Raw genomic sequence first — 13,513 nt, 5'->3', positions numbered from 1 at the left:
ATCCTTGAACTCTGATAATGTTCGCAGGGATGGAGAAGAGGTAGTGGTGTGGGGTAAATTGTTGCTCTGCCTATTTTTGCTTCTGGCCCCCGAAAGGCTGCGTAGAAGGAATGCGGCCCTTGGGCTGAAAAGGTTCTGCGTCTCTGGTGCAGTGGTTAGAGCCGGGGAGACAGAGGTTCGAAACCCGCCCTCTCACAAGGCTAGCTAGGATACCTGGGCCAGTTGCCCTCTCCGTGCCTAATCCCCTCCAGAGGTCCATTGTGAGGATAAAATGGGAGGTGGGGAGGAAGTGTGGTGTAGTGTTTAGAGCAAAGTTTCCCAAACTTGGGTTGACAGCTGTTTTGTGACTACAATTCTCATCATCCCTGACCACTGGTCATGCTAGCTAGGGATGATGGGAGTTGTAGTCCGGAAACCAGCCGGAAACCCAAGTTTGGGAAACCTTGGATTAGAGTGTTGGACTGGGAGGACTTGGGATACAAAGGTTCAAATCTCCACTCAGCCAGGAAACTCAATGGGCCAGTCACTGTCTCCCAGTCTAAGCTACCTACCTAACAGGGTTGTTGTGAGGATGAAATGGGGAGGGGGAGAACCTTGAGATCCTTAGGAGAAAAGGTGTGTGTGTAAATTTGATAAACAACTATATATGAGTAATTTCGTTGTTCCCGCAAGGGGACAATAACAATAAAGATTATCTTATATTATATATATGAAGACAGGAGTGCCTGGTGTGCTCTGGTCCATGAGGTCATGAAGAGTCGGACACGACTAAACGACTAAACAACAACAACAATGTGTGTGTGTGTGTGTGTGTGTGTGTGTGTGTGTGTGTTGTGCTGAGCTCCTTGGAGGAAGGGTGGGATGATGCAACAATAACATGGAGCAGACCAAAAGAAGAGCTTGTATCGCCCCTAAAAAACTACTCAAGCAAGGCTGGAAGAGATATTCCCAACTAGTACTTGTAGACTATATGCCCTGCTAGTTCATGTTCCTTAGTTTCAATGGGTCTACCCTGAGTAGGACCAGCACTGTGTACAGTCCTAAATAGCTAACAGTCATTTCTCACATTGCCTCCTTTAAATTCAACATGATGAAGGAGGAGACTGATATCACATGATATCGCTCTTCAAAATGCCCAAAAGGCCTGTCACAGAGAAGAGGGGCAAAGACTTGCTGTGCTACTGCTTCAAAGGAACGGACTAGATCGAGCAGGCTTTAATGCCAGGAGGGTTGATTTCAGCTGAAGATTAAGGAGAGCTTCTTGACGGCAAGAGCGGATCAGTCATATCCACACCACGTGTTTGGAGCACTCTTGAGCCACTCGAAGCATCATGGCTTCCCCCAAAGAATCATGGGAACTGTAGGGTGCTGGGAACTGTAGCTCTGTGAGGGCAGGGGTCCCCCTGGCAACTCTCAGCACCCTTAATAAGATGCAATCCCCAGGATTATTCGAGGGGGAAGCCATGGCTGTTTGAGTGGATTTGACACAACGGGACCTAGTCCCAGAGGTATGAACGGGCTCCCCCTCGCTGGGGAAATTCAAGCAGAGGCTTGATTATTCTGGCACACAGAAACACATTTTGAGAAGGAGCACTGGATGCTGCTTGATACAGAGTCAGACCATTGAGTATTTCCCCGTCCTACCTGGAGATGCCAGGGATGAATCGTGGGACCCACATATTATTCTCCCCACAAAGACAGCTAGAGGACAGGTGCTATGTTAGTCATCCTTGATGGTTTCACTTGGAAACTATTCTTGTCATTGGCAACAAAGTGAATGGCTGTTTATAAACCCAAGGCAAATCCTGAGTTAACAACTATTAATAATAATAATAATAATAATAATAATAATAATAATAATTTATTTATATCCCACCTATCTGGCTTCCAAAAAAACATTAAAATACAGAAATCCATCAAACATTAAAAGCTTCCCTAAACAGGGCTGTCTTAAGATGCCTTCTAAAGGTCTGGTAATTGTTGTTCTCTTTGACCTCTGGTGGGAGGGCGTTCCACAGGGCGGGCGCCACTACCGAGAAGGCCCTCTGCCTGGTTCCCTGTAACTTGGCTTCTCGTAGCGAGGGAACCGCCAGAAGGCCCTCAGCGCTGGACCTCAGAGTCCGGGTAGAACAATGGGGGTGGAGACGCTCCTTCAGGTATACCGGGCCGAGGCCGTTTAGGGCTTTAAAGTTCAGCACCAACACTTTGAATTGTGCTCGGAAACGTACTGGGAGCCAATGTAGGTCTTTCAGGACCGGTGTTATGTGGTCTCGGTGGCCGCTCCCAGTCACCAGTCTAGCTGCCGCATTCTGGATTAATTGTAGTTTCCGGGTCACCTTCAAAGGTAGCCCCACATAGAGCACATTGCAGTAGTCCAAGCGAGAGATAACTAGAGCATGCACCACTCTGGCGAGACAGTCCGTGGGCAGGTAGGGTCTCAGCCTGCGTACCAGATGGAGCTGATAAACAGCTGCCCTGGACACAGAATTGACCTGCGCCTCCATGGACAGCTGTGAGTCCAAAATGACTCCCAGGCTGCGCACCTGGTCCTTCAGGGGCACAGTTACCCCATTCAGGACCAGGGAGTCCTCCACGCCTGCCCGCCTCCTATCCCCCAAGAACAGTACTTCCGTCTTGTCAGGATTCAACCTCAATCTGTTAGCTGCCATCCAACCTCCAACCGCCTCCAAGCACTCACACAGGACCTTCACCGCCTTCACTGGGTCTGATTTGAAAGAGAGGTAGAGCTGGGTATCATCCGCATACTGGTGGACACCCAGCCCAAACCCCCTGATGATCTCTCCCAGCGGCTGCATGTAGATGTTAAAAAGCATGGGGGAGAGGACAGAACCCTGAGGCACCCCACAAGTGAGAGCCCAGGGGTCTGAACATTCATCTCCCACCACCACTTTCTGAACACGGCCCAGGAGGAAGGAGCGGAACCACTGTATGACAGTGCCTCCAACTAGGGCTGTATCAAACATTCATCAGTGAATAGCTATAGCTATATACCCTGTTTCTCATATTTTAAGACATACCCATAAAATAAGCCATAGCAGGATTTTTAAGCATTCAAGGAATATAAGCCATACCCCGAAAATAAGACATAGTGATAGGCGCAGCAGCAATGCCGGCTGCGGCAGGAGGAGGAGGAAAAAAATAAGACATCCCTTGAAAATAAGCCATAGTGTGTTTTTTTGAGGAAAAAATAAATATAAGACATGTCTTATAATATGAGAAACACGGTAGATACAGATATAGATAGGGGTTTTTTTTAGAAGGAACTCTGGGGGACTCAATCCCCTTACCTATTAAAAATTAAATAATTATTGTTTTTGTTGGGGTGGGGGTGGGGAGGGCTAGAACGGATATAAACCCAATGCCTGAATCTAAAAATCCACCTTTATCTATAATCAATAAAGCTGTGGCCATTTCTAATGCAGATCATTGTCTGCTTGAGTTTATCAATCCCATCTTACATTTAGCCATTGCCCGGAGGTGGGGGTGGGGTTGGCACTGCGACTGGGTCCGCAACAAACAAACAAACAAACAAACAAACAAACAAACAAACAAACAATTTTCTTGGTGACTTCTGCTTCCTTTTTTCCCAGAAAAACAACAACGCTGGATATATAGATAGATATAGATGACATAGATATATAGATATAGATGACAGAGATAGAGATAGATACAGTGGTACCTCGGTTTAAGTACTTAATTGGTTCCGAGGTGCCATTCGCTGCCCGAAAAGTACTTAAACCGAGCGCCGATAGCGCGTGTGTGCGAAGCGCTGATAGAGCACTTCTGCACATTCACGGACCGCGCATATAGCTTCTGCACATGTGCGCGCGGCGGAACCCGGAAGTAAAGACTTCCGGGTCTGCGGAGCACTTAAACCGAAAGTATTCAAACCGCAGCGGACTTAAACAGAGGTATGACTGTATAGGAATAGATTAGATATAGATATAGATTAGATATACATATAGATATATTGCATGGAAAAAAGGTGGGGGGAAATGTTTTTCAAAAGTTTTTCAAAATCTGTGTGGGTATGCATTTTTTTGCATGTAGTAGAATTTATTGCCTTTCTGGGCAGCTGCTTCTGTAGCTTTGTTTTTGTTTTCCACTGAGCTGCCTCTTCCTAAAAATGTGACCCCAGCCAATCAGAGAGCAACTTAGGGATGTGATGACATCCCTCATGCCAAACAGTCCTATCGAGGACAAACATAGCCAGTTCGGAGTGAGGGCGCTGGCCGCCAAATCGGGAAGGAAGGCAAGTGGGAAACCCGGTGTGTGTGTGTGTGTGTGTGTGTGTTGCATCTCGTCTCTGTGTGTCGAAATAGTCGCAGCCCCGATTCCTGTTAAGCTGAAACTATTCACAGGCCTGAGCTGTCTTTAGCACTCCCGTTTCTTTGGCTTGTGGGTAAGCCTCTCTCTTCTCCGCCCCCCCCCCCCAAAGTGGAGACATCCACACAGCGCCGCCCGTCTCCTTGGTTCTCCCCCCTCCCCGCTACCGACACCAGCTGATTTCCTGGAGCTCAGGAACAAGATTGCAATCAATGACAATTGCATTAAACCGGGAGAACATTTAGGGCTCTAAAGGTGAGGGGGTGAAAAAGAAGGTGGCTGCAGGTCTGGACTGGGGGCGGGTTGGTAAATCAAAGCACCTGTCATAACCAGGGAGACTGAGATGAAGTGGCATCGGGATGGCACAGGCAAGGAGGCGGGAGAGGGGACCGTCTGCCTCACACCTGACTGCCCTAATTAGCCACCAGCTTCCTGAACAACAAATCCAGCTAAAAATATGCACCAGGGAGTTGGGGGAAGCAAACCTGCTTTGTGTGCTGACGCCGTCTCCGAGAGAGTTCAAGGGAAAGGGTGTCGTGCGGGAGGGCAAGGAGGGAGAAGCCGACAGGGATCAGGCTGAAAGCATCCTGTTCTCCCAGTGGCCGGCCAGATCCCTAAAGGAAGCCTGCGAGTAGCACCTGAAACTGGCATCCTCCCTCTGACAGTGGAACATTTTGCAACCAAAATGGTCAAAGGCCTGGAAACGATGCCTTATGAGGAACGGCTTAGGGAGCTGGGTATGTTTAGCCTGGAGAAGAGAAGGTTAAGGGGTGATATGATAGCCATGTTCAAATATATGGAAGGATGTCATATGGAGGAGGGAGAAAGATTGTTTTCTGCTGCTCCAGAGAAGCGGACACAGAGCAATGGATTCAAACTTCAAGAAAGAAGATTCCACCTAAACATTAGGAAGAACTTCCTGACAGTAAGAGCTGTTCGGCAGTGGAATTTGCTACCAAGGAGTGTGGTGGAGTCTCCTTCTTTGGAGGTCTTTAAGCGGAGGCTTGACAGGCATAGGTCAAGAATGCTTTGATGGTATTTCCTGCTTGGCAGGGGGTTGGACTGGATGGCCCTTGTGGTCTCTTCCAACTCTATGATTCTATATCCATCCAGCAGGGGTACCAGCCACTGGTAGACTTATTCTCTGTGGATTTATTTATTTATAATCCTCCTTTAAAGCCATCTGACTGGGAGCTGAGGAGTTAATAGAATCATAGAGTTCATAGAGCTGGAAGCGACCCCAAGGGTCATCGGGACCAACCCCCTGCAATGCAGGAAGCTCAGATAAAGCACCCATGGCAGATGGCCATCCAACCTCTGCTTAAAAACCTCCAAGGAAGGAGAGTCCCCAACCTCCCGAGGGAGACTGCTCCACTGTCAGAACAGCTCTTACTGCCAGGAAGTTTTTCCTGAGGTCGAGTCGGAATCTCCTTCCTTGTGACTTGAAGCCATGGGTTCGAGTCCTGCCTTCCGGAGCAGGAGAAAACAAGCTTGCTCCATCTTCCATGTGACAGCCCTTGAGATATCTGAGTTGTTAAAGGTAAAGGGACCCCTGACCGTTAGGTCCAGTCGTGGACGACTCTGGGGTTGCAGCGCTCATCTCGCTTTATTGTCCGAGGGAGCCGGCGTACAGCTTCCGGGTCATGTGGCCAGCATGACTAAGCCACTTCTGGCGAACCAGAGCAGCGCACGGAAACGCCGTTTACCTTCCCGCTGTAGCTGTACCTATTCATCTACTCGCACTTTGACGTGCTTTCGAACTGCTAGGTTGGCAGGAGCTGGGACCGAGCAACGGGACCTCACCCCGTCACGGGGATTCGAACCGCCAGCCTTCTAATCGGCAAGCCCTAGGCTCTGTGGTTTAGACCACAGCGCCACGCACGTCCCTCTGAGTTGTTAGGAGACCCTTAAAGCTACAGGTCCCAGGATCTAGTCCTTTCCTTTGAAGCAGTAGCAGAGCAAGTCTTTGCCCCTCTTCTCTGTGATAGGCCTTTTGAGGATTTTGAAGAGGGATATCGTGACTCTTAAAGCGATACAAGAGTGTGGTATGGATGTGAGAACGTCACACATGCATGCGCACACGTACTGTGCATGCACACTCACATGCAAAGACTCAGTTTGATGGGTTGCCGTGCAATTAGGGCTCGCCTCCCCCAAAATGCAGCACAGAAACCCTGAGAACAGCTCATGGAGGAGCAGGCTCCACTTCCATGCTGCGTGGTGGAGAAAAGGGGGCATCCCAGAGACCCTGCTGCCCTTGACCCACATAGCATGAAGCGTCTGAATCACCAGTCCCGGTTAGATAGGAGGATGTTCAATGATAGTCAAGCAGTAAATAAGATAGGGAAAGAATTATTAGACGTATGGGAGATTAAGGAGAAGGGGCGAAGCACTCAAGCAATAATATGGAATGCAATGAAAGTAGCGATGAGGGGAATTGGCATTAGGGAATCCAGTAAATTGGAAAGAAAACAACAACAAGAAGAGATGAAAAAGTTAGAGGAAGAAATTAGGTCGTTGTAAAAATCAATATATTCATTACAGGTAGGTAGCCGTGTTGGTCTGACGTAGTCAAAACAAAAAATAAAAAAATTCCTTCCAGTAGCACCTTAGAGACTAACTAAGTTTGTCATTGGTATGAGCTTTCGTGTGCATGCACGAAAGAAGAAGTGTGAAGAAGAGTGCATAATAATAATAATAATAATAATTATTATTATTATTATTTATTTATACCCCGCCCATCTGGCTGGGTTTCCCCAGCCACTCTGGGCGGCTTCCAACAGAAAAATGAAATAACATTACCTATTAAACATTAAAAGCCTCCCTAAACAGGGCTGCCTTCAGATGTCTTCTGAAAATCTGGTAGCTGTTTTTCTCTTTGACATCTGATGGGAGGGCGTTCCACAGGGCGGGCGCCACTACCGAGAAGGCCCTCTGCCTGGTTCCCTGCAACTTGGCTTCTCGCAACGAGGGAACCGCCAGAAGGCCCTCGGTACTGGACCTCAGTGTCCGGGCAAAACGATGGGGCATGCACACGAAAGCTCATACCAATGACAAACGTAGTTGGTCTCTAAGGTGCTACTGGGAGGACTTTTTTTATTTTTTGTTTCAATATATTCATGATAAACATAAAAGACATTACGCACAATTACAGGCAAAAAGGAAAGAGTTAAAAAATAAAGATATTGAAAAAGTGCAGAGGCATTTGATATGCTTGAAAAGATAATTTTTTGAACATGGTAATAAAAATTCCAAATTGCTGGCGAGAGCTGTACCGTCAAAAAAAGTAAAGAATTCAATTAGTCTAATAAAAGATAAAGCAGGTAATATTCACAATCTGATGAAAGATAAGTTGAGAGTGTTTTAGCAGCTTCATCAAGAGTTATATCCAGCAGGTAACATATTCTATGGGGGAGATGAAAGAATATAAAGAATATATTGAGACACACTGGAAGATAAAACTAGAAAGTAGGGCTAGAGAGAAGCTATGAAACAGGCAATTTCAGGAAAAGACAGAGAGGAAGCTATAGGGAAACTACAAGGGGGGAAAGCCCCAGGAGCAGATGGCTGGGAACGGAATATTATAAGGCATTTTTTTAAAAAAAAATTGGTTCCTAAATTAAAAAGCATTATATAGTTCAGTAATAGAGGGTGAGAAGATCCATCCATTGTGGGAACAATAAATAATTATCTTAATTCCAAAAGCAGGAAAAGATTTGAAGGACCCAGGATCATATAGGCCCATTTCCCTAATAAATCAAGATGCTAAAATATTGACCGCAATACACTGCAAGGGCAAAAAGGATGAATAATTTTATGCAAAAATATATAAATAAAAACCAATGTGGCTTTGCAGCAAGAAGACACAGGTTGTCTAGCCTAATAGGAAGAGTGCTGAATAAAACAGATATAATAAGAAATAAATTGAAAGCTGGTATAGTAGCATTGGATATTTTTAAGGCTTTTGACTGTGTAGAACGGCCGGCATTGAAATGGATTATACGTACTCATCACAAGCCTGGTGCTAGACTTGATGATCTGACAATGTTGGTAGTCTATATTTGGAGTTTGTTAACTCATGTGCTTAACTCCTCGTTCTATGTACCTATTTTATAATTTTGTTTCTCATCTTCTAATTTTTGTTTTATATACGTTATAAAATGAAATGAAATTTAAAACTTTACCCAAATAAATAAATAACCAGCTGACAACCCGTTCTCCTTTTCAACAGCTGAGCTGCAGGGCTGAGTTCGCAGCACTGTACGAGGCACAGCATTTTCAGAAGCGGGGAGCCTACGGAGTATGGGGTTTATTCGTCCGTCCTCCATACTTAGCCACGAATTTACCAGGCATGCCACTTTTCTCGTAGACCCCCATGCATGATACTATTAGGGGATAACACTGCAGTTACGAACCGGTGCCTACCAGTCATACTAGGGCTATGCTGAAATTTTGCAGGGTTCCTGTTTCATTGAGAGACGTGGCATTTCGGGGCTAGCAGCGTTTGCTCGCTGCTTGCCATGAAAGCAACCAGTCTCCTTTTGCCGAGAGAGGAGGAAGGAGAGAGACTGCGTTGCGCAGGGCCTCTTTTAAAGTGGCAGTTTCCCCTCAATAAGGAGGAGGGAGCTTTGCTTTTCTCGGGAAGAGTGATGACGTACTGCGACCAGTCTGATTTGCCTATGTAAATTGAATAAATAATCAATCAATCAATCAATCAATCAATCTCATTGCAGTCAAGCATAGCCAGATCAGACTGAGGGCAATGCTTCTTACATCACATTCGGAGGTGAAACTTGGTAATTTTGGACCCTGAATCTAATGGACTTACATGGAGGTTACAGGGGCATTGGATAGCAATATGTATTACAGTGGTACCTCTGGTTGTGAACGGGATCCGTTCCGGAGGCCCGTTCGCAACGTGAAAAGGCCGCATCCTGAAGCACCACGTCTGCACACAGGGGTGATGCAATTTGGCGCTTCTGCGCATGCGCGCACGCCAGACCCGGAAGTAACCCGTTCCGGGACTTCTGGGTTCGGCGTGTCCGTAACCTGAAAAGACGTAACCCATAGCAGAGCTAACGTGAGGTATGACTGTATCCCCGTCGCTTCAGTTGGGGAAGGACACAATTTACATTTCTCTTCTCCCCCACCTCCAAAGAACAGAGAGAGAGAGAACCCAGCTTGCCAACTCTGATTAAAGAAGGAAAAAAATACCCTCAGCATGTGCAGTTTCACATTTTATAACTCGTTTTCAATCACAGCACCATTATCGCTTCAGGCTAGATGTGTTCACTAGAGTATAAGCACGGACATTTTTGCGCCAGAAAAAAAAAGAAAAGAAAAGAAAAGAGGATAATACGTTTTGAAAGTAAAAATAATAAACTGAGCATCTGTAATCGTGTATGTGCCAAGCTGGCTGTCCCCCAATGATAAAACATTTTATGAAATTAAAAGGAAGAGAGAAAGATGGCTATATAGCGACCAGCCCCAGCGGGCTGGCCACAGACCTGTTTGCTGCAAGCCACAGCTTCTGCCATGTTCCGGGTGATCACTAAGGGGGACCCTGGACTTGGGCCCTGCATTCCAGTCTCAGCTGCCCTAATGATCATCGGAAGCAATTTGCCAGCAGGTGGGTTCACTGTTGCTTACCAAGACGCAGGATGAGGCAGAAGGGAGAGTGGAACAAATGTGGCGCTCCTACTGGTGTGTTTCCACCAGGGCTGGGTGATAATCTGGTTTTCAACTTCATGATGTATCACCAGCTAAGCATCGCAATGTATCACAATATATCACAATCTGAAATAAGGATGGAACTATGTGGATGCATTGGTTGGCTTCACAGATTTTCCCGCATTGTGATTTTTTTGCCTAGCGCACACCCACACACCATGATTTGCACATAATGCCAGGTCAAAAATTATGGACTTCAAACCGGTTTTGGACGATATATCGCCCAGCCCTAACACACATCCTGATCCATGATATATTGCCAGGTCAGAATCTCATAGCTGCCAAGGAGCCCGTTTCCCCCGGGAAACCCCCCGTTTTTACTTACCTTTTCCCGGTGGTCCCCCATATCACTTCGTCTCCCGTTTTTCTCCATTATTTTCTCCTGCCGGGGGCCATTTTTTATTTTTTTTCTGATTTGCCCTTCTATGGGCACAAAAAATGGCCGCCACCGGCTTCAAAAGTCGCATCTACGCATGACTGGAAGTTGCATCGACGCACTTCCGGTCATGCGTAGAAGCTACTTTTGAAGCCGCCGCCGGCCATTTTTTGTGCCCATAGAAGGGCAAAGCGACACCGGAAGTTATGTCGACGCAACTTCCGGTGTCACACGGCTGCCGGTCCCGGATTCTGCAGTCCGGGACTTGGAAGGTAAGGAAACTAGGAAACCACTCTCACAATACAGACTTCAAACCAGTTTTGGACGATATATCGGCCAGCCTTGGCTTACACCAAGGAGCAGAAATATATGGGGGGGGCACAGAGGGCGTGGCTTGCATGCGCACCTCTGCCCCTCATTTTAACCCTTGTGTATTAAATCATGCACCTGAAGAGGGCTAGATTTGGGCACGTGCTGTCGTTTTGAGGAGGTGCCCACCCCCCACATCCCCGCCCCAGCTTTATAACCCCGCTCACCGAATGCCCCTCCATGATGTCCCTCCAGAGGGGCGCGTCGTTGTCCCTCTCTGCGATCTCCAGCAGGTTGTCGAGCACCACTTGGCCGATGAGGTCGTGGCGGGAGAAGCGGTCGAAATCGTAGACGCTGAAGTGGAGCTTGCGCGAGGGCAGTTCGGCAAAGGGGACATTGAAGTTGAAAGTCTCGTTGAAAATGGGGTTCAGCGTCTTGCGGTGCACCTTGGTCTGGAACTTCTTCTTGCGGTCGGGCAGCAGGTACATTTTCACGTAGGGGTCGGAGAAGCCATTGGCGTCTTTGGCAGGCAGGTCCAAGGCCCGGAGAATCCTCACCACCAGCTGCTCGGTGCCGTAGGCGTACCGCAGGGCAAAGCTGATCCGCCCACAGCTGGCGGCCTCGCCTTTCTTGGAGTCCGACTCGCCCGAGCGCTGCTTGTATAACTCGGGCTTTATCTGCCCAATGCTAGTCACTTGTTCCACCTTCTCCTCCCCTCCGTGGACGCCGGTGTCCGGGCTGCTCAACTGCTGTGTCACAGGGCGCGGCAGCGTGTTGTACCTGGGGAGAAAGGGGGGGAAACAGTGGCTTGCATGACCATATAGATTAGCCACCATGGGCAGATTCACCGGACAAATGAAGAATCTTCTAGGGAGAGGAGATTGCAAAAGGAGACCAAAAATTATTTATGTATGCTACAACCGCGGCTAGGATATTATTAGCCCAAAAATGGAAATTACAGGAGATTGAGGAGTGGCAGACAAAAATGATTGACTATGCAGAGTTAGCAATGTTGACCTGCGGGATCCGAAACCAGGGAGAGACAAGGTTCCAAAAGGAATGGAGTAAATTTGGACTATATGGAGAAGAACTGTAGAAGTTTAAAGACACTTGCAGGACTGAAATAAATCCTACGAATTGGTTTTAATTAGATGGACTAAAAGGAACTGCAAGATAAGAGTGGGAAAGAAAACCGAATGATGGGAGGGAGGGAAGTCAAAGCTCGGCAGAGCAAAATGAACTAAAAAAGGTGAATAGAAGATAAAATGCAAAAATTTTGTTTGTTGTTTGTTGTTGTTGTTGTTATTTGTTGTTTTTGTTGTTGTTTGTTTGGAAATTTAATTAAAATTATCTTTTTTTAAAAAAAGAATCAACTAAGGCACGGGTGTCAAACACAAGGCCCGGGGGCCAAATCCGGCCCGCCAGACCTCGTCATGTGGCCCACCAAGCGCCCCAGCCAGCGGGACCCAGCAGCGGGACCTTGCTGCTGAAGCGCCGCGCCGACGAAGCGCCGACAAACAGCTGGGGCCGGGGGGGTAGAAAGGCGGCCGGAGCAGCGCTGCGTGGAGCGCCCCGAGCAACAGCAGGAGAAGGAGGAGGCAGCTTGCCGGGTCAGCGCCCGGCAGCGCCGCACGGAGAGTCCTGAGCCTCTGCGATGCAGCAGTGCTATGTAGCACTTTGAATCCTCCTCCTCATGCCACGGCTCGGCGCCTGGAAACGGCTGCTGCTGCTGCTGCTGAAGCACAAACAAAGCACCCAGCAGCGCCGCGTGGAGGAGGAGGAGGATTCAAAGTGCTACAGAGCACTGCTGCGTCCCAGAGGCTCGGGACTCTCCGCACGGTGCTGCCGGGCACCGACCCGGGAAGCCGCCTCCTCCTCCTCTTGCCTCACCTCCTCCTCCTCCTGCCGCGGCTCAGCCTCATGAACGTGAGCTCAGCAGCGGCTCAGCCTCACGAATGTGCAACTCTGAGGCTTTACGCACTTCTCCTAAAATTTTCACACAATTTAACATATTCAATTCAGTTTCACACAATATTCCCTAAGCATTTTGACTACCCGTCCTCATTTCCATGCCGTTTCTGTTCCAAGTCCTTTTATCTACTGCCTTAAATGGAATACTTATTTCTCTAACGCCTATGTCCCCAAACTTCGGCCCTCCAGATGTTTTGGACTACAATTCCCATCATCCCTGACCACTGGTCCTGTTAGCTAGGGATCATGGGAGTTGTAGGCCAAAACATCTGGAGGGCCGCAGTTTGGGGATGCCTGCTCTAACACATACCCTTGGCACATTGCATTCCTTTCTCGTTCCTTTGCTTATATTTCTGGACCTGCCTGCGATTTCATTTGACATTAACGATTTCTCAGATAGTCCAAAAAGATTTTAAAAGCAGCTGGTCTAGATTCCAGACACCTGGAAACACTATTTATTTTCGTTGCCCTCATAACAACCTTGTGGGTTGTCCCTACAATTTTCATTTTAGGCGCAACGCCAAGAAATAAGAGCATGAGAAGAACCTGCTGGATCAAGCCAGAGGCTCATTGTAGTCCAACACCCTGTTATCCCTGTTATCACAGTAGCCAGCCAGATACTGTACCTGTGGGAAGTCCGAAAGCAAAGCCCGAAACTTGAGCACAAGAGCACTCTCCCGCCTTGTGATTTCCAGCAACTGGAATTCAGAGCCACACTCCCTCCAACACTGGATGAATGAATCTGCCTAATCCTCTTTTAAAGACATCCGAGTTGGCACC

The 13,513-nt window shown here is 47.7% G+C and overlaps 1 protein-coding gene across 1 annotated transcript in view; it reads right to left on the bottom strand.

Moving 5' to 3' along the window:
* SYT3 (synaptotagmin 3) overlaps positions 1–13,513 on the bottom strand; it is a 61,245-nt gene that overhangs the window by 17,605 nt on the left and 30,127 nt on the right. Inside the window, exon 5 of the mRNA XM_035135526.3 lies at positions 10,990–11,542. Coding sequence (XP_034991417.1) covers positions 10,990–11,542 — 553 coding nt within the window. The remainder of the gene's footprint in view (positions 1–10,989; positions 11,543–13,513) is intronic.

The sequence above is a fragment of the Zootoca vivipara genome, chromosome 12 (genome assembly GCF_965207765.1).
Source record: "Zootoca vivipara chromosome 12, rZooViv2.hap1.1, whole genome shotgun sequence".
Lineage (NCBI taxonomy): Eukaryota > Metazoa > Chordata > Lepidosauria > Squamata > Lacertidae > Zootoca > Zootoca vivipara.
The sequence above is the reverse complement of the archived record's forward strand: the minus strand, read 5'-3'. Positions and strand labels throughout refer to the sequence as shown.